The sequence below is a fragment of the Chelonia mydas genome, chromosome 8, assembly GCF_015237465.2.
Source record: "Chelonia mydas isolate rCheMyd1 chromosome 8, rCheMyd1.pri.v2, whole genome shotgun sequence".
Classification (NCBI taxonomy): Eukaryota; Metazoa; Chordata; order Testudines; family Cheloniidae; genus Chelonia; species Chelonia mydas.
Genome location: NC_057854.1, coordinates 103,075,024 through 103,095,317, shown reverse-complemented (window position 1 = coordinate 103,095,317; position 20,294 = coordinate 103,075,024). Strand labels below are relative to the sequence as shown.

Below are 20,294 nucleotides of genomic sequence, written 5' to 3'. Positions count from 1 at the left end.
CAGGAAGACAGCAAGTTTAGACCAACTTAGTGTAACGTGTGTGTATTATGCCAAGGGCAGGGTGGGACTGTCACAAGTCTATAGACCTATTCCGCTGGAATTCAGAATTGGGATAGCGTTTGAGAGATGTGTGGGGTTTGGGGGGTATTTTAACTGCCAAAAAGATCTACTTTTTCACACGCAAAGAGTGTTTTTCCTTCTGTGAAGAAATAAACCCTGAAAAACCTCTCCCAGGTTTAAACAAACAATAGCAAGGGTGTGTGACCTCTTGATTTGCAAGGACACAAAAACTGCAGTATTTGATGTACACATAATACATAGACAAAAATAATGGCAGTTTTCACAGACTATCATTCAGATGCACTAGGGAACCTTGCTTTTCGGAAGCTCTAGAACTCGTTTGCTTTGCCAACAGACTTCGCTGTAATATAACAGAACTTCTAGCAGGAATATCAGTTACTCCATCACATTTAATATATTATCAAGCCTGAAGTTCAGAGAGCTGAGTTATGGACTGGTTAATAAGAATTTGCCCTCTCATAGCATCTTCCATCAGATAGTTCTAAGCACTTTACAAACACTGATTAATTTAGTCTCCCAATATCCCAGGCAGAGTTGGAAACTGAGGCACAGAGAAACGAAATGACTTGCCCATGGTCACGAAGGAAGCCTGTGGTAGAGCTGGTAACAGAATGCCGGAATCCTGACACTGTATCCTGTTCCTGAACCACAAGAGCAGGGTCTTCTCTAGAAATGTTGCACTACTGGATGGCTTCTCTGGGGTGTGACCCTCTAATATCCAAAGCAACACTCGTACTTCAACCAACTGTGAATTGGTTAAGCTGTTGTTAAAGGATATTTCCCCCCCTTTATAGCTGATGCTCAGCAACTTTGGACTTGTCTACATACAGTGTGTGCACCAGTTTATTTAAACTGCAACTCAGTATATTAAATCAGATGGTTTTAAATGGACTACAAACTGATTTAAGGTAGCCCAATTTAAGACATTCAAATTGATTTAAGTGCCTCCCCTCCCAAAAGTGCACTGATATAATTAAACCAGTTTAAAACTCACATCTTCAATTAAACTGGTGCCACGCTGTGTGTAGACAAGTCCCTTATGCTGTCCGGAATGACAGGCACTCTGTGCTCCCTACCACTTTACAAAAATGGATTCACAAGATTCATTACTATTATTTTTGAAAGGTAGTATGTATAAAGTATCCTGATATTGCAGTTAACATATCTGGAGGAAGAAATCCTTCTAAAAAAGGTATAGGAAAAGTATTGTAAAAGTTGAACTTTTCCTAATAAAGGACAAAAGCACAACTGCTCCCCAGGCAATCCCTCAACCTGCCAGTAATCATAATCTTCCTCTGCAACATGCTGCACCATAGCTGGCCCTGGGAGCCAAGGTTTTAACTGCTAGGCCAGGTGTTTTCTCCTTTTGTATGTTAAAATACAATGAAAACAAAGTGTGGATCCCTCACTCATGCTGCAACAATGAAAAAGACAAGTTATTCCTACCATCACATCCCCAGGTTCCAATATTAACACAATGTAAATATTGCAATACCAAGGAAGTACACTGTGTCAGTGCTTCCTGGCACAGTACAACAGCTTCACTGTTCACTTCAGGCACTGCTGTTAGTTTTAACCACACTCAAACTTAAACAAGGCATCTGAGCTTCTCCAGCTCCAGCATGGAATTGCAGAGAAATAAAATCTTAATGAAAGTTTTCTCTGGACTGAAAAACAAAGTATTTAAAAAACAATCATATAAACGTCAGTAATTTTGAGGCAAAAATATTCCACAGGATCTTTCAAAAGTCCTGGAATACTGCTACTGAGCATGGAAAGATCTCTGAGTATGCACTGTCCTTCCCTTCCCCCAGAAAAGAAAAACAAGCTGAGAATGCCCACCAATGCCGGAAGCCTGAAAGCCTGGGTTATTCATTGTGGCAGGAATCCCATTTTCCAAGCATGGAGATACTGTACCATAGTTGGCTCTCTCGCAGTTGGTTATTGGTTGAATAACAAACATGTAGCTGAATAAAGATAAACAAGCAGCCACCTGTGGTTGGTAATCTGAGTTTTGTTATCAAGTCTTGAAAATGTTAACTAAATGGTATGACACATGCAGCCAAGAAGTCAATTATAATTTAAAGGGCTTAGAAAATCAGACCTAATTTAAGAGATGTGGACATGTTCAGCACACAGATAAAAGACAACCAATGATAACTGCACAAATGAAGAGCTCTTGTAAAGAGGACAGGGAGCAGTTGTAGGTGTGAACAGAATTTGGCATTTTCATAACAGAAAGTGCAATCCTGCTCTTGCCGAAGTAAAACCTCCACCTGGCTTCAAAGAAAGTAGCATAAAGCCTCAAAAATATTATGAGACAAATTTTCAACAATGCTATCTAATTTTGCACAGGCCTTTTATGGATGCCAATAAAAAGATGCTGCTTTCTATCCCTCTGAAATGATTATTTGTCTAGCACACAGGGACCAGGCCTGAGTTATGCGAAGCACTGTGCAAACATATAACAGAGATGACCCAGAGTTTACCAGCTAATTTAAGACAAGAAACAGACCAGGAGAGCACATTATAGACAGTGAGGCTGTGAAAGGCATGACACATCTAACATCATCATTTGCACCTGTAAAATTAAATGGGTTGAGGCCTTTGTGAAAATTTGGCCCTATGTGTTCACTTAGGAAAGAAAGGAGCAAACTATGTTTCACTCTGATGTCATGTGACCCATAAACATGACTCCACAAATGCCACCTGCCTTCTAAAATGAACTCTCACAGAGCACTGGGAGCTTTGACTGCTCCAAGAACCAGCTACCCGGGGCCAATCAAGCATTTCCATCTTGCAGATTTGTTTCCAGTGCCTATGATTAATTCAACTGACTGGTACAAATGATCCCAAGTACCAGTCCCAGCAACAGAGAAGCACTACACTCAACAGTGGTGAGAGTGTCCCCTGGGGATTTGTTACTGATTTTCCCTTTAAAAGGCACACACATACAGCCCTGATCCTGCAAACTTTCCACACGTGGAACCGCCAACCAAATACCCCAGAGAGGGCATGCATCATGTATTTGTGCCTTCCTTCGTGATCAAGGCCACGAGAAATTCCTTCCTTCCTCAATGTTCTCTCTCCTGTCAGTTGCTCTGCTAAGAAATATGGCTATGAATTCAACATCTAGTCATGACCTTTAGCCTCCACCTCACTTCAAAGGGGGAAAATATAGCCGAGAACTTGGTGCACATTCACGATCTGTAGTGGGCATGACAGATGCCACAGAAGATCTAGGAACTGAAAGTCGTCCCCAGGCTGAACTACTAGCTGTGCTTGGTTTAAGGTAAACACGTTGATTTTTTTCTCCTGTTTCATGAAATGTTATAGCCAGGATCACTCTCCTCTTCCATAAATGGATGTTTTTCTCACCCTTGGTGGGTGGTCTCAGAGTTTCCACATGGGAACACCACAAACTAAGAGCACAGGATGCTACAGAGATAGCCTACAGGTTTAGTGGGTGGGGAGGGGGAGAGAAAAAGGTGATTACTGAGCGTGTGCGGAAGAAAAAGAAATAGGCGTGAAATGTATTTATGACTCGACTCAGTGAGGAAACCCTAGAAGAAACGAATAGCCTAGGAAGTACAGCTGTGTAGGTAGAAGCAAGGGACATGGTGACATTATCAGAACGGAGGCAAATTTGTCTGCTTTTTAATTTTGCTGTTGCAGGAGTTAAAACAAAGGCTCTGGTTAGAAATCAGAGATTTTTAAACACAGCTTAAGTGTTTGGACAAGTTATTTGATTTTAGAAACAGATGCAAAACGCAGTTTAACAGAACCCTGTAGACAGACAGCTACGTATCACATTAAACGTCTGGCATCACCACCTCCCTCTGCCCATTCCTTACCTATTTTCGGCAAGGAAGTCCACCACGTACTTCTTCAGGCAGTATAGATGGGCATCCGCCAGCGCTGTCCTGATGTGCATTCGAGGATGCCTGGAAGAGAAAAGAAAATAGGGAACTCACACCACAGCCATTTTTAAGAGCTCTACCTTGTTGTTAAAGCATTGGATAATAAAAGTTTACAAGGGGCAAATGTATTCCTACCCACCTACTGCAGGCTTAACAAAGAGGTGAACAGCGATGACTGCCATCACTGGAGTCTGTCTATAAATGTACACCTGCTGGCTCTGTACTGACCGACTACACGGGAAAACACTTCCCCGCAAAAGTCATTATTCCTGCTACATTTCCTTTGTAAGCTGAGATTGTATATTGCTGGGGAGAAAGCCAAGGTAACGGGCCCAGCCTGCTGCAAGTTACAGCGGGTAATGTCAGGGTACAGTCATTTAAAGACTAACATGTGGGCATTGCAACTCCAGCACCTTTTAATGTCCTACTCCTCTAATGAACACGACTCACTTCAAGGAGCCAATAATTGTATTTCTTCCAACACCACGTTGGGGGGGCCTTTGAGAGAAGAGGACGGCACACCTTTCCCACTGGAACGCCATACTAGGTTACAGCTCCAGGACAGAGCACGTGGTTATGTGATGGAGTCACCCAGAAAAGGCCATTCAAATACTCTCTCATCACCGGCCCTCGCTGACCAGCTGTGAATGCAGAGGTCCTACCTATAACTGGTCGCAGCAGTAGTATTTCTGGCAACTCTCAGTATTCTCTATTGATTTGAATCTGTGTTAAGAACAAAGGACAGTTCACATCCTCTAGAGCAGTGAGGCCCATTTATTCCTTCCCCCTGCGCATCCTCTTTCTCTTTAAAGACGGTGTGAAGCCCTGTACTACAGCATACACGGAGGACTCTGGCATTTCACATTGATTTTGCTTTTCTCTCCATACTAAACTCGTCTCATTCAAAAACATTCTGGCACAAGGAGAGGGATGACTGATCACCTTTCCTATTGCCAGAGCAGAACATAGGGACCGTGCTAGGTTAGTCAATAACAATAAAACACTATCAAGTTGTGGGAGATATTTTTAACGAGACTCATCAACCAAGAAGGGTTAGTAAGGAGAGAAACTCCCACCTGCACCGGACTTCATTTTTAGCTCTTTCCCCTTTGATGTCTGAATTCAATTATGAAGCTTGACCCAACACATCCTACCAGTGTGTACTCCCCCACCCGCACGCGCACACACGCACACACGCACACACCTTTGTTCTGCTTTCACCAGGATCAAGAGCACTTGCCTTTTTACTTTTATTAGTTAGTTAGAGCAGGAAAAGGATCACTTACAACTCTGGGCCAGTTGTCTTGGGATGAGGTGGAAAGAGGAGTTCTCTGTATAGAGCGTGACAGAAACCCATAATACTAGTATGCAGGGAACATTTCTTTATACCTGACTACAGCGAACACCAGAGTGTTCTGTTGAAAATGTTTTTCTGTGTATGTCTCTTATTTATTGGATTGGATTATCAAGGCATATAAGCAGGACAATTCTACTTTAATTTAGGAGCATTTCTCAAGTGTGTCATTCAGCTCAAGCTAACGGTATTATGAACTAAATATACATTGTCTTAACATCCCACTTGTAAAGGAAAGATCTTGCAATAATAGTGTAGCACTTTACTGTAATGTAAAGTGTGTTACACTAAAAACTGGTATATAAACTTGGAGGGGATTACTTCACTAACAAAAACATGAGCTCACCTAGTAATGCTCCAGGACTGATGTTATCAATGGGCCGGATGTGGCTATGAAAGGAAGCCCTTATAGCAATATTCTACATGCAAAGAAGATAGGGAATCCCACTAGTTTTAAAGAGTTTCGAGGTCCTCCTGCACAGCATCCTGGGAACGGTTTCCTCCTTTCTATGTAGGATGGAGAATTCTGATAGTCTCTCTCACGAAAAGAGGTTTGCAAAAGGCCAGGACCATTTCTCTCCCCCCGCCCTCCACTCCCCGAGAAAATATAAAGGTGACACAGTGAAAGGAAAGGGAGCAAGCAAAAGAGAGGGGGAAAAAACAATAGAAATAATGGGAGGACGCAACAGACATGTGAGAAAGGAAGAGGGAAAAGACAGCTCAGCAACAGAAAGACAGAAAACAAAGCTGTGGGAAAAGCAAGGAAAACGCCGCGAGGCAATTCCTAGCTTTAGGGTTTAATTCAAAAAGCCCAATTTCCCTACACAATGCTGGGTTTCCCCTTCCTGAATGCACATGACCTGGCAATCACCCTTAAGTGCAAAGGTGAATACTACCAGGGTGGCTTGCCCTAAGGGCTGGAAGGCCTGTGGCCAGCCAACCCTGATTACTATGGAGCCACACCTGGGAGAGATCAGGTGATTGCCCTACAAAGAGCAGCAGGAAGCTGCAAAGAAAAGGAGGGAAGCTCAGGAAACTGCACAGAGAAAGGCTCCTGCAGGGAACACACTGATATCAGGGGAGTTTGGAGGCCAGAGCCCAGTGAGCAGGAAGCTCCTGGGGGAACCCAGACTGGGTTTGGGCCTTGAGGCCAGAGCCAGAAGGTTGAGTTGCAGCTAGGAAGAGCTGGGAGGACGGGCTGTGAGAACAGACTGGGGAGATGAGCTCCGGCTAGAAGATGCCAGAGCTAAGTCTGAGCTTTTAGGTTGTGGGGATGGACTTTAAATTAGGGACCCTGAGGATTTTTGAAATGTTTGTTATTAAACCAGCTCCAGGCCCGGGTGGCTTTAACCCAAAGAGAAGCCTATGTACTGTTCTTAAGAGGTCCTGAAGAGAAGGAAACAGAGGCAGGGTACTGCACAGTGATCTCTGGCCACCAGGGGGAGCTCAGGAGGCAGCCAACCCTATTACATGTCTCAAACAGAAGAGCGGAAACCAGGAACTCCTCAGTTAATAATGGCTTGACACTAACTTCATGTGTGGTCCAGAGTCAGTCACAACCTCCGTGTGTCCATTTCCCCACCGGCAAGATAGAGACAATAGTACTTACCTCCCTGTGGCATTGTGAGCATTTACAAGCTGATCTTTCCGCAACATTTTGAAACAAATATATTTAAGTCCAAGTATCATTATTACAAAATTACAGCCCTGCACACTGTACAGCCAGAAGCAAGAGGCTATCCTGCTCACAACGCCATCAAATAATATCTGCTCCATCAACAAGACAAACCGATGGTAAGTATCCAGGCTAGCGTACAGTTTGGCACAAGTGGACAAGAAGGGAATAATAGGCTGGCTAAAGCAAAGATATCTCTTGAGGAGGATTCCTGTGCTTCAGAGATCACCTAAGTGATTTGCAACAGAACAGAGCCACAGATTCCATTATAATCACAGCTTCAAATGTCAAGTGGATGAAGCTCTGGTCTAAACACTGTAAGCCTCTGGTGAGGACAGCCACGCTAGACGAGACTGGTAATACCACTCTATCGTAACAGACCACTAAGGAAAAAATTTGGTTTAATGTATTAGTGTTATCTTCAGGTGAAAGCAAAAATAGGGAAGTAATCTAATCGGGCAGCAAACTCCATCACCCGTTCAAACGAGCACGTGGTAACGAAGATCAAAAGAAGGATGGCATCCTGCTACAATCTTTGCAAGAGTATGAAAAACAGGTCACAGCCACAAGGACCAGCTGATAGGGAGAGAAACAAATACTGAATAACCCCTGTCTTGAATACTGATACACCCAGGTTTATCAGCCTGAACAGATAAGGCAGCATCAAAGTCACACAGTATTTGCTAGGAGGAGCTGGTTGCAGTTGGGTAAGCGTTAAATAATTAATGCAGGTTTGTTTGTTAAAAAACTTGCCAGACACTTCTCTGGGTGGAGCATTATATGGGCAGCGATTATAACCTCCACTGTTTGAATTCTTTTGTGTCACATAGGAAACCTTCCTAAGCAGCACACCAAGCTACCGAGCAACACTTTTGTCCAGCAAATGCTACTGAACTTAGGGTTTGATCCAGCCTCACTGAAATGAAATGGCAAAACTCGCACTGAATGCAATGGTGCAGGATCAGTCTATAGTACTGACTACCATGCGTATTTCCACGGATGCCAAGGGGGCTGCTCACAGTAGTAAGCGCCTTTCATGGCAGTAAGTGTTTGAAAAATCAAGCCCTAATGAGGAGGTCTGAGGGGCTCACTGGAGGAAAATCTACATTGGTGAAGCTACGAGAAGTCAGGGGAAGATGGGGGATAAAAAGAGGAGGCTTGCAATGAATGAAAAAAGTTATTTCATTTGTCAAATTAGCGCTCCGTGGCAGGCGGCTCTATGAAATCCTGCGTTTGGATGTGTCTGCACTAAAACCCCCACGAGCAGCCAGAAAGGTCTGTGCGTGCAGCCCCTCACACGCCGCTCAGAAACGGGCAGCAGCGCTGACAGCACTCATGCAGACATCTCCCCTCCCACCGCTTTGAAAATGGAGCTCCAAGCTTTTTCTGCCCGATAACCGCTCTCGCTCAGGATTTCCTCCATCAGGGAAATCAGCCACTGATAGTGGAGACTCCTCTTGTTTGAAGAAAAAAATGGACACTCGTTTGGACTGTAAACTAATTAAGAGAGATGACCACTAAGAGCTTAAGGTTCAAACCAGCCTCGCACTCCCACTGACAGTGCAGTAATGCCAGTCTGGGGTCAAAACCATAAATCTACAGGGAGCACAGGGAACGTTTAAAGCCAAAAAGTCTCTCTGCTAAGCATAAGATATTGCCACGTTAACCCCACCACCTCACAAATAAACCAGCTGAGCACAAGGAATCCTGTGGCATCTCCCCATAACTTCGCACAGCTGTGGATTGAAAGCAGAAATACCCTTGATGAAGCCCAAGGACTTGAAGTTGTCCATATTCTAACACTAATAGGAGCCCTGTCCTAAGGAAAAGGCACTCACACCTGCAAGGATTAATCTGGCCTCTGACCTTTGAACTCATTGGCGTGTGATCTACAGGCATCCTGTAGTCATGGGTGGTTAGGGTGCGTTGTTCCCCTTTAAAACACACCATGAAATCCTCTAAGTATGCATCACACTCCTCACTCAATCTTCTTAACTCAAGGACATACCGCACTTCTATTCTGTATAACCCACACACTGTAACCGATCTTTCCTATCTCCTGCACTACGTGCTATGTTCTTACACTCTCACAGGGTCAGCACCTGTTCCAAATGTACATCACTGTTCTCGACTGTTAACACAGAGATGCCATTCTCACGTAAAGCTGTGGATGTGAAAGCAGTGTACAGCTCAGAGCTAACAGAAATCTTACAGCAAAAGCTGCTAGCCAACCTTTAAATATCTCAGGCATTCCTTTTTTTAAAGAAGAAAAGTCCATATAAAATGTATGGCTCATTTACAGTACAGCTCTTGGCTGTAAAAATTACCAGTGGGAAAAAACCCACTGTTACTTCAGCTCTTCAAAATCACAGCCACTTATAACCTCAACTTGATACAGTGCCTTTAATCCAAAGAGATCCCAAAGCACGTAACAAAATGAATGTACCTACTTGTAACTAAGGAGCACTTTGCCCACCAGCGAAATGCTGTCACCTCTGGGCTGAAATGCAGTAGCTGTTTACCGTGCACAGCGGCATAGTTTAAGGACAGCCTTGCAAAATTCTGTGCACCCACCCACCCAGATCAGACAGGGTTTTGGATGGGGGAGTAAAATAGCAGTAGTAGATTTTGTGCCTGGGCTGGTAAGCTTTCGTGACAAGTTTGGGAGACTGGTTTACAACTAGCAGTGAATACTCCATCCAAAGGAAACTGTGGGAGGAATGTAAATTGGCAGAGATGGGATTACCCAAACTGGAATTTAACAAGGACACGGGCTAATACTGCTAGTCTTACAAAATGTGCCGTGAGCATGTGTGACTGGAACCTATTTTATATCTCATCCAAAGTATGGCCCCTGCAGCAGCTCCGGACTCCCCCAAACCACGCTAGAACATTAGCTACTGACAGAGGAAAGACGCAACTTAGTTTCTTAGGACAGTTATAAAGAGTGGATATGCCATATTCACACATTAATTCCAGTAGCACATTACCACCAGCTGATGGGAGAGATCTTAAAAAATTACACATAAGGAATATAATTTTTTGTACCTAGCTATTTAATACACTATTGCTTCCAAAGAGTCAGTGCATTGGTACAGCACCTGCAATAGGAAGGTGGCTTTATTTACCATAATGGTTTGTGATGCAAATGGGTCAGAAATAAAGGTCTCAGGATATTATGATTCAGAATCTCTCTCTCTCAACTCCTAGATATGATGCAAGTGATAAAACAAAGGATAAAGCCATAGCTCTAGATTTCTTTAAACTGAAACAATACTCATGATTAAGAATGCCATACAACACGGGTTGTTACAACCATGAAACTGTTTGATAAACAATGCCTCTCAACAGAGCACTTCTTACCGCTGATTACCCTTGAGACAGAACGCTAATGACTGAAACATTTCTACCCAGGGTATACAGCTGTATAGGCTAATGGTCAGAGCACAGGATTAATAGAGTTTTAGGCCAAAGTGATATATGATGATCAAGTCTGACCTTCTGCATAACATGGGCCAGAGAATTTCATCCAGCATCTCCTGCATCTACATTTTAGACAGAGAACTGCTGCTAACTCACTGTCTGATCTTGTACAAATCACTTACTCTGCCTCAGTTCCTCCATCTGTAAAATAGGAATAGCAAGACTATCTACCTCCCCAATTCCCAGGGACACTGTAAGTGCCATTGCTTTCCGGCTGGTTTTGTCGTCGAGTGCCCATGCTCTCTACCCAGCTAAATGCTTGCTGCTGCAGACCGCACTTTCCTCCACTTGGGTCTGCAGTTCCTCCTGGCCATCCCCAGGGCAAGTGGCCGAATGGAGGTGGGGTGGGTGATGGATCTGTACAATTTATTAATTCCGATTGATACTGTGACGTTGTGTTATGAAAGACTGCTGTATTACGAGTGCCTGTATGTATGTGGATCCAATATTGCGGATGGGGCCTGTAGCAGATAACCCCAGACAGATACAAAGCAAAATACTTAAGGCTGACGACAGTACTTAAACCTCAAAGGGTTATGCAAAAAAGCAGGGAAAAAAAGGAGGACTTGTGGCACCTTAGAGACTAACAAATTTATTTGAGCATAAGCTTTTGTGAGCTACAGCTCACTTCATCAGATATGCCATGGCAGCTCACGAAAGCTTATGCTCAAATAAATTGGTTCATCTCTAAGGTGCCACAAGTCCTCCTGTTCTTTCTGCGGATACAGACTAACAAGGCTGCTACTCTGAAACCTGCAAAAAGGCAGCTGCATCCTTAGGGGAAATAACAGTTTAGGTGTCTCCTCTGAAGGGAGGCAGTAAGGTAGGATCAGTGGAAATTTATCAAGAGAAGAACAAAAAAGGCCAGGAGAGGTTTAAAAATTAAGAGAAACACAGGAACAGGGGCCAGACAGGAAGAGGAAGCTCAGGCCAGGAGAGAGCAAGGTCACAGAAGCTGGATAAGTATAACAGAGTATAAAGGTGTTAGGCTGTGCAAAATATACATGTCCAAAGAGCCTTGCACTGTAAACTCCAACCTTTGGGTGCAGTTCTGGCAGAGTGTTTAAGTGACTGGGGTACCTCGGGCAGTGCTGACCTTGGGGGCTTAGGACACATTGGCTGAAGAACCCCATTTCCAGAGAGTCAGTGCCCTGGAAACGAGCCAGGGAGAAACCAGTGCTGCAATGTGCGGAGGCTCTAGGAGCTTAACACAGCCCTGGGGATCCAGAGCAGCAGAGGCTTGGATTCCCCTCCTGGGGGCGCTCACTGGGAGCAGTGATGGGGAAAAGGGGGCACCGAGTTCCTCTTATCCCATCCCCCCCCCTCTCTCTCTGATCTTTCTCCTTCTTACACATGCATGCAAAGAAAAAGGGATGGAGAGATGATGTGGGATAGGGCGTGGAAAGACTTGCCTGCACTGGGGTAATTTTGCACCAGTGTAGCTGCACTGATGCAATCCCCTAGGGCAGGGGTTCTCAAACTGGGGGTCAGGACCCCTCAGGGGGTCGTGAGATTATTACATGGGGGGGTCATGGGCTGTCAGCCTCCACCCCAAACCCCGCTTTTCATCCAGCATTTATAATGGTGTTAAAAATATAAAAAAGTGGTTTTAATTTATAAGGGGAGGGGGTCACACTCAGAGGCTTGCTATGTGAAAGGGGTCACCAGTACAAAAGTTGGAGAACTACTGCCCTAGGGTAGACATGTTGTTCTGCAGTAGCTTACTCTGATTTGAAACTGTGAAAGCGAAAGGGAGAGAGCATGTGCCAGAGAGGAGGCACTAAGCAATGAGGGGGTTCTTATGAATGAGGGGGAAGAGGGAATGGGTGAATGAAGGAGGAGACTGACAAGAGAAGTAGCACAGTAAAAAGGTGGAGGGAATGGGAGAGGGAGAGACGGCATTCACAGATTTTAAACTGGAACTCTGGCAGTTATTTGTTCCATACACAACAGGAAAAGTTCTTTCTAATGTTTGCCAAGTGCTGTGAACATTTAAAGCACAAATGGTAGCTGTGAACATTTAAAGCACAAATTAAAGCCCAAAATGGTAAGCACCAATATTATATACATTCCATATAACATCTGAAACTACACCTATAATCGGGCCAACAGCATAGCCATTTATTGCATATTAAAAGTGATTCCATTCTAACTGGAACTGAACTTGATTTAGTCAGTTTGGATCAGATCCAGTCTCCAAGTTCATTTTTCTTATATTGGGCTAGAAAATGATTTAAGGAAGATAATCAAGCTTTGGAAGATTTTCTGTTTTACTAAGGAAGGAGTAACAACTGAAGGTCTGCAACTTAAAGACTTACAACCTTTAGCTCTTTTTATCCCTCCCAACACACATGCTCAAGTGGAAAGTCACTGGGTAAAGAATTATTCCATGAAATCGGCAGGACTGAAAAGATGGCAACCCAGAAGGGGAACAAGCTTTACGCAAACATCAGAAGTCAAAGGACTGTAGGGATGCTACTGAAGAGCAGCTCCAGTTGCTCCCTTCTACACCAGTTCCCAAAGGGCCAAGCAGTAGACATCCAATAAATTTTCTTAAATCAAATAAGTACAACGAATGCATGGGAAATAGTGAAACTAAAAACTGGGTCAAAGCTGTAGGTGGCTGTAACGTGGACCTGACTCCAGAAACTGCACAGAGTCCTCCAGGTGTGCTCTCGGTGAAGCTTTCTTTCAAGTCCCCTTCACCAATGTCATCTCCGAGATGAGGTGGATTTTACTAGTGGTTGGCTCAAAGGAAATCTATGGTCTGCAAAATCTGCAGATTTAAAGCAGTTGCTGGGCTCCACACGGTGACTAAAACAGGCACCCCAAACTGCAACTAAAATAGTCACAATGCAACTAAAAACTTAACCGGGGGCAGAAAAGACAAGGTGAAAATGAGTGGTGCCAGCAGCAGGATAACATCACCAGCTTTCACTGTGCTCTATGGCTCCCATAGGGTGGCAACCTAATGGGCAGCCAATGAAAGCCATCCCCTTCTGCCCAATCAATTCATTAAAGAAAGATTTGAAAACCCCTCCACCACCTGCCCCGTTGTGCACAGCCCCACACATGGGCAGAGGGGCAGCGAGTGGTACAGAGCTGAAATCCTCATTTGGAAAGCATGGGTTTTTCAAGACTGAACTTGTGTAGTCTTAAAAGAACGTCTTTTAAAAGAGCGTTTGAAGCTAAAAGAGCGTTTGAAGCTAAAAGTGGCATGTTCATAAAACACCAGCAAATACGGCTCCTCTTCACATGCTGCTTTTACAATGCAAACAAAAAGCAAAACACACTGGTGTAATTTCATAACTACTGTGGCTGCTCAGAGCCAGAGGGCACCAAACCTGCAGGATGCCAGTAGCGTGCCGGGCGTACCACGACTCAGGCAGGCACTGAAGTTGCTTCAGCAGCTGGGCCTGGTAGGCACTAACCCCGGTAGGTCCCAATAACCACTCAGACACACACAGCTAAGGGAAGGGGTATTTTACTAGGGCTGGCAGGAAACGAAAAGGTTGCAAATACCCTAGGTTCAGAGGCTCAGCCCTGGTCTACACTATGGCGCTAGGTCGAATTTAGCCGTGTTAGGTCGATTTGAAAATGAATGCAACTACACAACCAACCCTGTTCCATCGACCTAAAGGATGGGTCAAATTTGGGATAGTGCAGACGCAATTTCGACGGTATTGGCCTCCGGGAGCTATCCCAGAGTGCTCCAATGTGACTGCTCTGGACAGCGCTTTGAACTCCGATGCACTCGCCAGGTACACAGTAAAAGCCCTGGGAAATTTTGAATTTCATTTCCTGTTTGGTCAGCGTGGCAAGCACAGGTGACCATGCAGTCCCCCCAGAATCGCAAACAAACTCCAGCATGGACAGAAAGGGCGACACTGGATCTGACTGCTGTATGGGGAGAAGAATCTGTGCAGGCCAAACTCTGATCAAAAAGAAGAAATGCGAATATATATGCCAAAAATCGCACAGGGCATGGTGGAGAGAGGCTACAAGGGACACACAGGGACAAACAGCGGTGCCGCATGAAAGTTAAGGAGCTCAGGCAAGCCTACCAAAAGACAAAGGGGGCAAACGGTCGCTCCAGGTCAGAGCCCCAGACATGCCGCTTCTATGATCAGCTGCATGGCATTCTGGGGGGGACCCTACCACTACCCCACCACTGTCCATGAACACCTGCAAGTGGGGAGTCTCATGCAACAGGGAGGAGGATTTTGTGGATGAGGAAGAGGAGGAGAATGTGCAGCAGGCAAGCGGTGAATCCGTTCTCCCCGGCAGCCAAGACCTTTGCATCACCCTGGAGCCAATACCCTCCCAAGGCGGGATCCCCAACCCTGAAGCTGGAGAAGGCACCTCTGGTGAGTGGACATTTGTAACTACAGTACAGGGTTTAAACGCAATAGTGTTTAACGTTTGATTTGCCCTGAAGAATTGGGATGCATTTGCGGCCAGTACAGCTACTGGAAAAGTCTGTTAACGTGTCTGGGGATGGAGCGGGAATCCTCCAGGGACATCTCCATGAAGCTCTCCTGGAGGTACTCTGAAAGCCTTTGCAGAAGGTTTCTGGGGAGGGCTGCCTTATTTTGTCCTCCATGGTAGGACACTTTACCACGCTAAGCCAGTAGCAAGTAGTCTGAAATCACTGCAGCACAAAGCATGGCAGCGAACGGTCCTGGGTTTTGGTCGCATTCGAGCAACATTCGGTCTTTATCTTTCTGTGTTAGCCTCAGGAGAGTGATATCATTCATGGTCACCTGGTTGAAATAGGGGAATTTTTGTAAGGGAACAGTAAAAGGACCCCATTCATGCTGGGTTCTTTGTGCTTGGCTAAAAGAGATCATCCCAGAGAATAGCCATGCGGCGGGGGGAGGGATGAAGGGATCATCCCAGAGAATAGCCATGCGGTGGGGTGGGGGGAGGTGTGTGCTGCACATCCACCCGAAAACTGCAGCCCCTCCTTTTAAATGTGAAACCCAACCGGCATTGCTTGCTATGGGAAAGGATGGCGCCACAGTTTGAAACCATTCCCACATGTTATGAAGGCGGAAGAAGCCAACCCCGCATACCAAAAGGCTTACCATGGCTGCCTGGAAACCGAATTCTGTTGCCCAGCCATGTGTGATGTGTCACCATACTGGCAGGTGCTCAATATAAAAGGCAAAATGTGACCGTGTACCAAAAGCACATGTGCTGTCTGCTGTGAACTGCTTGATTCACTGTGAAAGAGTCTCCCTTTTGTTCTCAGAAATGTATCAACTTAAATTATACTCTCCCTTTTTATCTCCCCCCAGGTGCAAATATTTCTATGCTCCCCCAAACATCTCCGTCCCTTAGGTGACTGCAGATTAGAAGGCGAAAAAAAACACACTCGTGATGACATGTTTTCTGAGCTCATGCAGTTATAGAATCATAGAATATCACGGTTGGAAGGGATCTCAGGAGATCATCTAGTCCAACCCCCTTATCAAAGCAGGACCAATCCCCAATTTTTGCCCCAGATCCCTAAATGGCCCCCTCAAGGATTGAACTCACAACCCCCTGGGTTTAGCAGGTCAATGCTCAAACCACTGAGCATTCCCTATCCCTATCCCAGTCCTCCAGCACTGATAGGGCACAGCTTAATGCATGGAGGCATTCAGTGGCAGAAAGCATTATGCGAGCATGAAGAGCAGAGGCAGAAGGCGATGCTGAGGCTAATGGGGGAGCCAATGGACATGATGAAGCATCTGTTGGAGCTGCAGGAAAGCCAACAAGAGCATAGACTCCTGCTGCACCCATTGTATAACTGCCTGCCCTCCTCCCCAAGTTCCATATCCTCCTCACCCAGACAGTGGGGGAGGCTCCAGGCACCCAGCCACTCCACTCCAGAGGATAGCCCAAGCAACAGAAGGCTGTCATTCAAACAGTTTTGATTTGTAGAGTGGCTACAATAAGCAATGTGGCCTTGTCCTTCCCTCCTCCTGCACCCCACCGCACCCAGGCTACCTTGTCAGTTATCTCACTTTTTTTTTTTTAATTAATAAAAGGAAGAATGCATGGTTTCAAAACAATAGTTACTTTATTTCCTTTGCCAGCTGTGATCGAAGGGGGAAGGGTGGTTGGCTTACAGGGAATTAAAATCAACAAAGGGGGCGGGTTTGCAGCAAGGAGAAACACACACAGCTGTCACACTGTAGCCTGGCCTGGTCATGAAACTGGTTTTCAAAGCCTCTTATGCTCAGCGCGCCTAGCTGTGCTCTTCTAATCGCCCTGGTGTCTGGCTGCTCAAAATCGGCCGCCAGAAGATTTGCCTCAACCTCCCACCCTGCCATAAACGTCTCCCCCTTACTCTCACAGATATTATAGAGCACACAGCAAGCAGCAATAACAATGGGAATATTGGTTTCGCTGAGGTCTAACCTAGTCAGCAAACAGCTCCAGCGAGCTTTTAAACATCCAAAGGCACATTCTACCACCATTCTGCACTTGCTCAGCCTATAGCTGAACTGCTCCTTACTACTGTCCAGGCTGCCTGTGTATGGCTTCATGAGCCAGGGGAGCAAGGGGTAGGGCTGGGTCCCCAAGGATAAATATTGGCATTTCAACATCCCCAACGGTAATTTTCTGGTCTGGGAAGTAAGTCCCTTCTTGCAACTTCTTAAACAGCCCTGAGTTCCTAAAGATGCGAGCGTCATGCACCTTTCCCGACCATCCCATGTTGATGTCGGTGAAACGTCCCTTGTGATCCACCAGTGCTTGCAGCACCATTGAGAAGTATCCCTTGCGGTTTATATACTGGTTGGCAAGGTGGTCCGGTGCCAAGATAGGGATATGTGTTCCGTCTATCACTCTAACCCAGTTAGGGAACCCAATTGCAGCAAAGCCATCCAGTATGACCTCCACATTTCCCAGTCACTACCCTTGATAGCAGAACATCAGTGACTGCATTAGCTACTTGGATCACAGCAGTCCCCACAGTAGACTTGCCCACTCCAAATTGATTCCCAACTGACCGGTAGCAGTCAGACGTTGCAAGCTTCCCAAGGCTATCACCACTTGCTTCTCAACTGTCAGGGCAGCTCTCATCTTGGTATTCCTGAGCTTCGGGGTGGGGGAAAGCAACTCACAAAGTTCAAGGAAAGTGGCCTTACGCCTGCAAAAGTTTCACAGCCATGGTGAATCATCCCATACCAGCAACACTATGCAGTCCCACCAGTCTGTGCTTGTTTGCCGAGCCCAGAATCGGCATTCCATTGTATCAACCAGCTCCACTGCCGCCATGACGTCCCAATTGCCACAGCCCGTGCTTTTAGGAACATCTCTGTTCATGTCCTCATCACAATCGTCCTCGTGCTGGCGTCTCTTAGCCTGGTTCTGCACATACTCCAGGATAACGCGCAAGGTGTTTACAATACTCACAACAGCAGCGGTGAGCTGAGCGGGCTCCATGCCTGCCGTCATATGGCGTCTGCATGAGTAACCCAGGAAAAAAGGCGCGAAATGATTGTCTGCCGTTGCTTTCATGGAGGGAGGGAGGGAGGGGCGACTGACGACATGTACCCAAAACCACCCTCGACAATGTTTTTGCCCCATCAAGCATTAGGAGCTTAACCCAGAATCCAATGGGCAGTGGAGACTCCGGGAAAGCTACCCACAGTGCACCGCTCCATAAGTCGGTGCTAGCCACGGTATTGAGAACACACTCCGCTGACTTAATGCACTTAGTGGGGACATACACAATCACCTGTATAAAATAGATTTCTAAAAATCGACTTCTATAAAATCGACCTAATTTCATAGTGCAGACATACCCTTAGACAGTTACAATTCAAAGTGAGCAGCAGCAGTTGTTCTGGGTACCTTGGGTAGCCCAGTAAAGAGTCAAGACTCTTCAGGGATAATGCCTGGGGTGCCCTCCTCAGTCCAGTCTCTGTTCAAGCGTTTACCAGGCTCAGTTACCATCTCTCATTGGGGCCCCTCTGCACTGACTCCCTGCCCAACCACTGCTGCTCCCCAGCAAGTCCCACACAGGCCTGCACCCAGCTGTATGGTTCGGCAGTCACAGCCTGTTCCACATGCAGCTCTCAGTGCAGTTCTAGGGATTCCGCTCTGATTTCAGCTTCTCTCAAGATCCCTGCTTGCCACCTGGCTGCTGTTTCACCGTCTCTGCAGCTCATGGCTAGCCAAGGTACACCAGAGGCTTCCAAACTGAGCCCAGCCATTCCTGGTCTAGGACCTTTCCCCCTCACCTGGCCAGGAGGAAGGGGATGCGCAGTGGGAAGCAGGCTGACGGGAGTTGGAGTCCCCTGCTTGGCAAATCCAACACAATATTCATCTCTTTTGCCATAATCACGTTCCATGGGGCCCAAGAAGAGCCTGCAAAGACTGTCTGGTAGAAGGAGCGAGTTTTTTCTGTTTTTTTTAAACTCTTGTTTTTATGATCTCATCATTATTTAGCGCTATGAGTGTGGTGCTGTGCAAAACTTGGGTAAGACTGTTTCTGGCCCCACAAAAAGCTTACAGCGTAGGAGGGAAGAGAGAGGGGACAGGAAGCATGTATAAACCCAAAGGGAAAAAGTCAAGTATTCTTATATTTGACATTATTAAAGGTGTCTCGGTCTAAGCCCATATAGGACTTCCTCTGCAGTAAATCCAGTAGCACTGTTATTTCCTTGGACCTTGATATATGGTGAGAGAAGTACTGTCATTTCATGCTCTCTGTGGTCACGTCTCTGCTGAATTAGTGTTCTGAACTGCAATTTCCTTCGGGGCCTAGTGCTTCTGTCTCACTTTTGATACACAACAAGGATTTAAAACAAAGAAGTAAACAGATTCGCATTGCAGATTCACAGAACTGCTGCCCTTTTGCGAGCCGGTAACACATCAGCCCCACCTTGCTCCCTGACAGATCTCACTCAGTATGTATGAATGGAAACCTATTTAGTCTGTCAGGTAAGGGCAATCAACTGAATGGCTCCAGCCTAGCCAGAAGTTAATGAACATCACTTTGGGTATATCTTCACTCCAGAGCAGCCCAGGCTTACCTATCCTTGGTGATACATCCATACTGGAAAGCCCTACCGTGCTAAAGAGATAGAGGGCAACAAAATACCAGCTGAAATTGTGGAAGGCTTTGGTCAATAACCAGCACCCAAGCTTGATTAGCCTGCATCCTCATTGCAAAATAGGTGGGTTGCCAGCCCAGGCTTCAGTGAAACCCTGGCCCAAACCTATTCCTCAGCCATGCATGCTACCCTGGGCTTAACAAGCCCAGGTGAGAGGTGTGTAAACGGCAGGGGGGATAGGCAACACCCAGATTAGAGACCTGCAGTGAAGTTATACCTTTCTGTAATAAGGGCTATAGAAAACACACACTAGGATATTTAAATAATATTTTCCTCAACAGCCATAAATTACACAGGACACATTTGTTTCTTGTCTAATGATATTCCAAAGGTATAAAATTAGTTAATGAAAACTAACCTAGTAATTAGAAAAGACAGAACTCTAGTACGACTGCCATCTCTAACCAGACTTAAAAGCAAAGCAGAGCTGGAATTAGATTAAAACCAATTAACAGAGATTGCCGATCATCACTTTAATTCAGATAAAATGTTTACATGCAGAGAGTTCTAATTATTAGTTTATAAAGAACACTTTCAGAAATACCATGGGGCCACGGATGTAAGCGCCAGCAGAAAAAAAGCTCAGGAAAAATCTATCGTTACTGCAAAAAGAATAAGATGTTCACCAAGAGTTCAAATTAACATTTTTAAACACAAAATTACAGTGG

General features: G+C 45.5%; 1 protein-coding gene across 1 annotated transcript in view; it reads right to left on the bottom strand.

The window, feature by feature from the left end:
* EIF2B3 (eukaryotic translation initiation factor 2B subunit gamma) overlaps positions 1-20,294 on the bottom strand; it is a 139,758-nt gene that overhangs the window by 52,668 nt on the left and 66,796 nt on the right. The window contains exon 7 of the mRNA XM_037906661.2: positions 3,936-4,025. Coding sequence (XP_037762589.1) covers positions 3,936-4,025 — 90 coding nt within the window. The remainder of the gene's footprint in view (positions 1-3,935; positions 4,026-20,294) is intronic.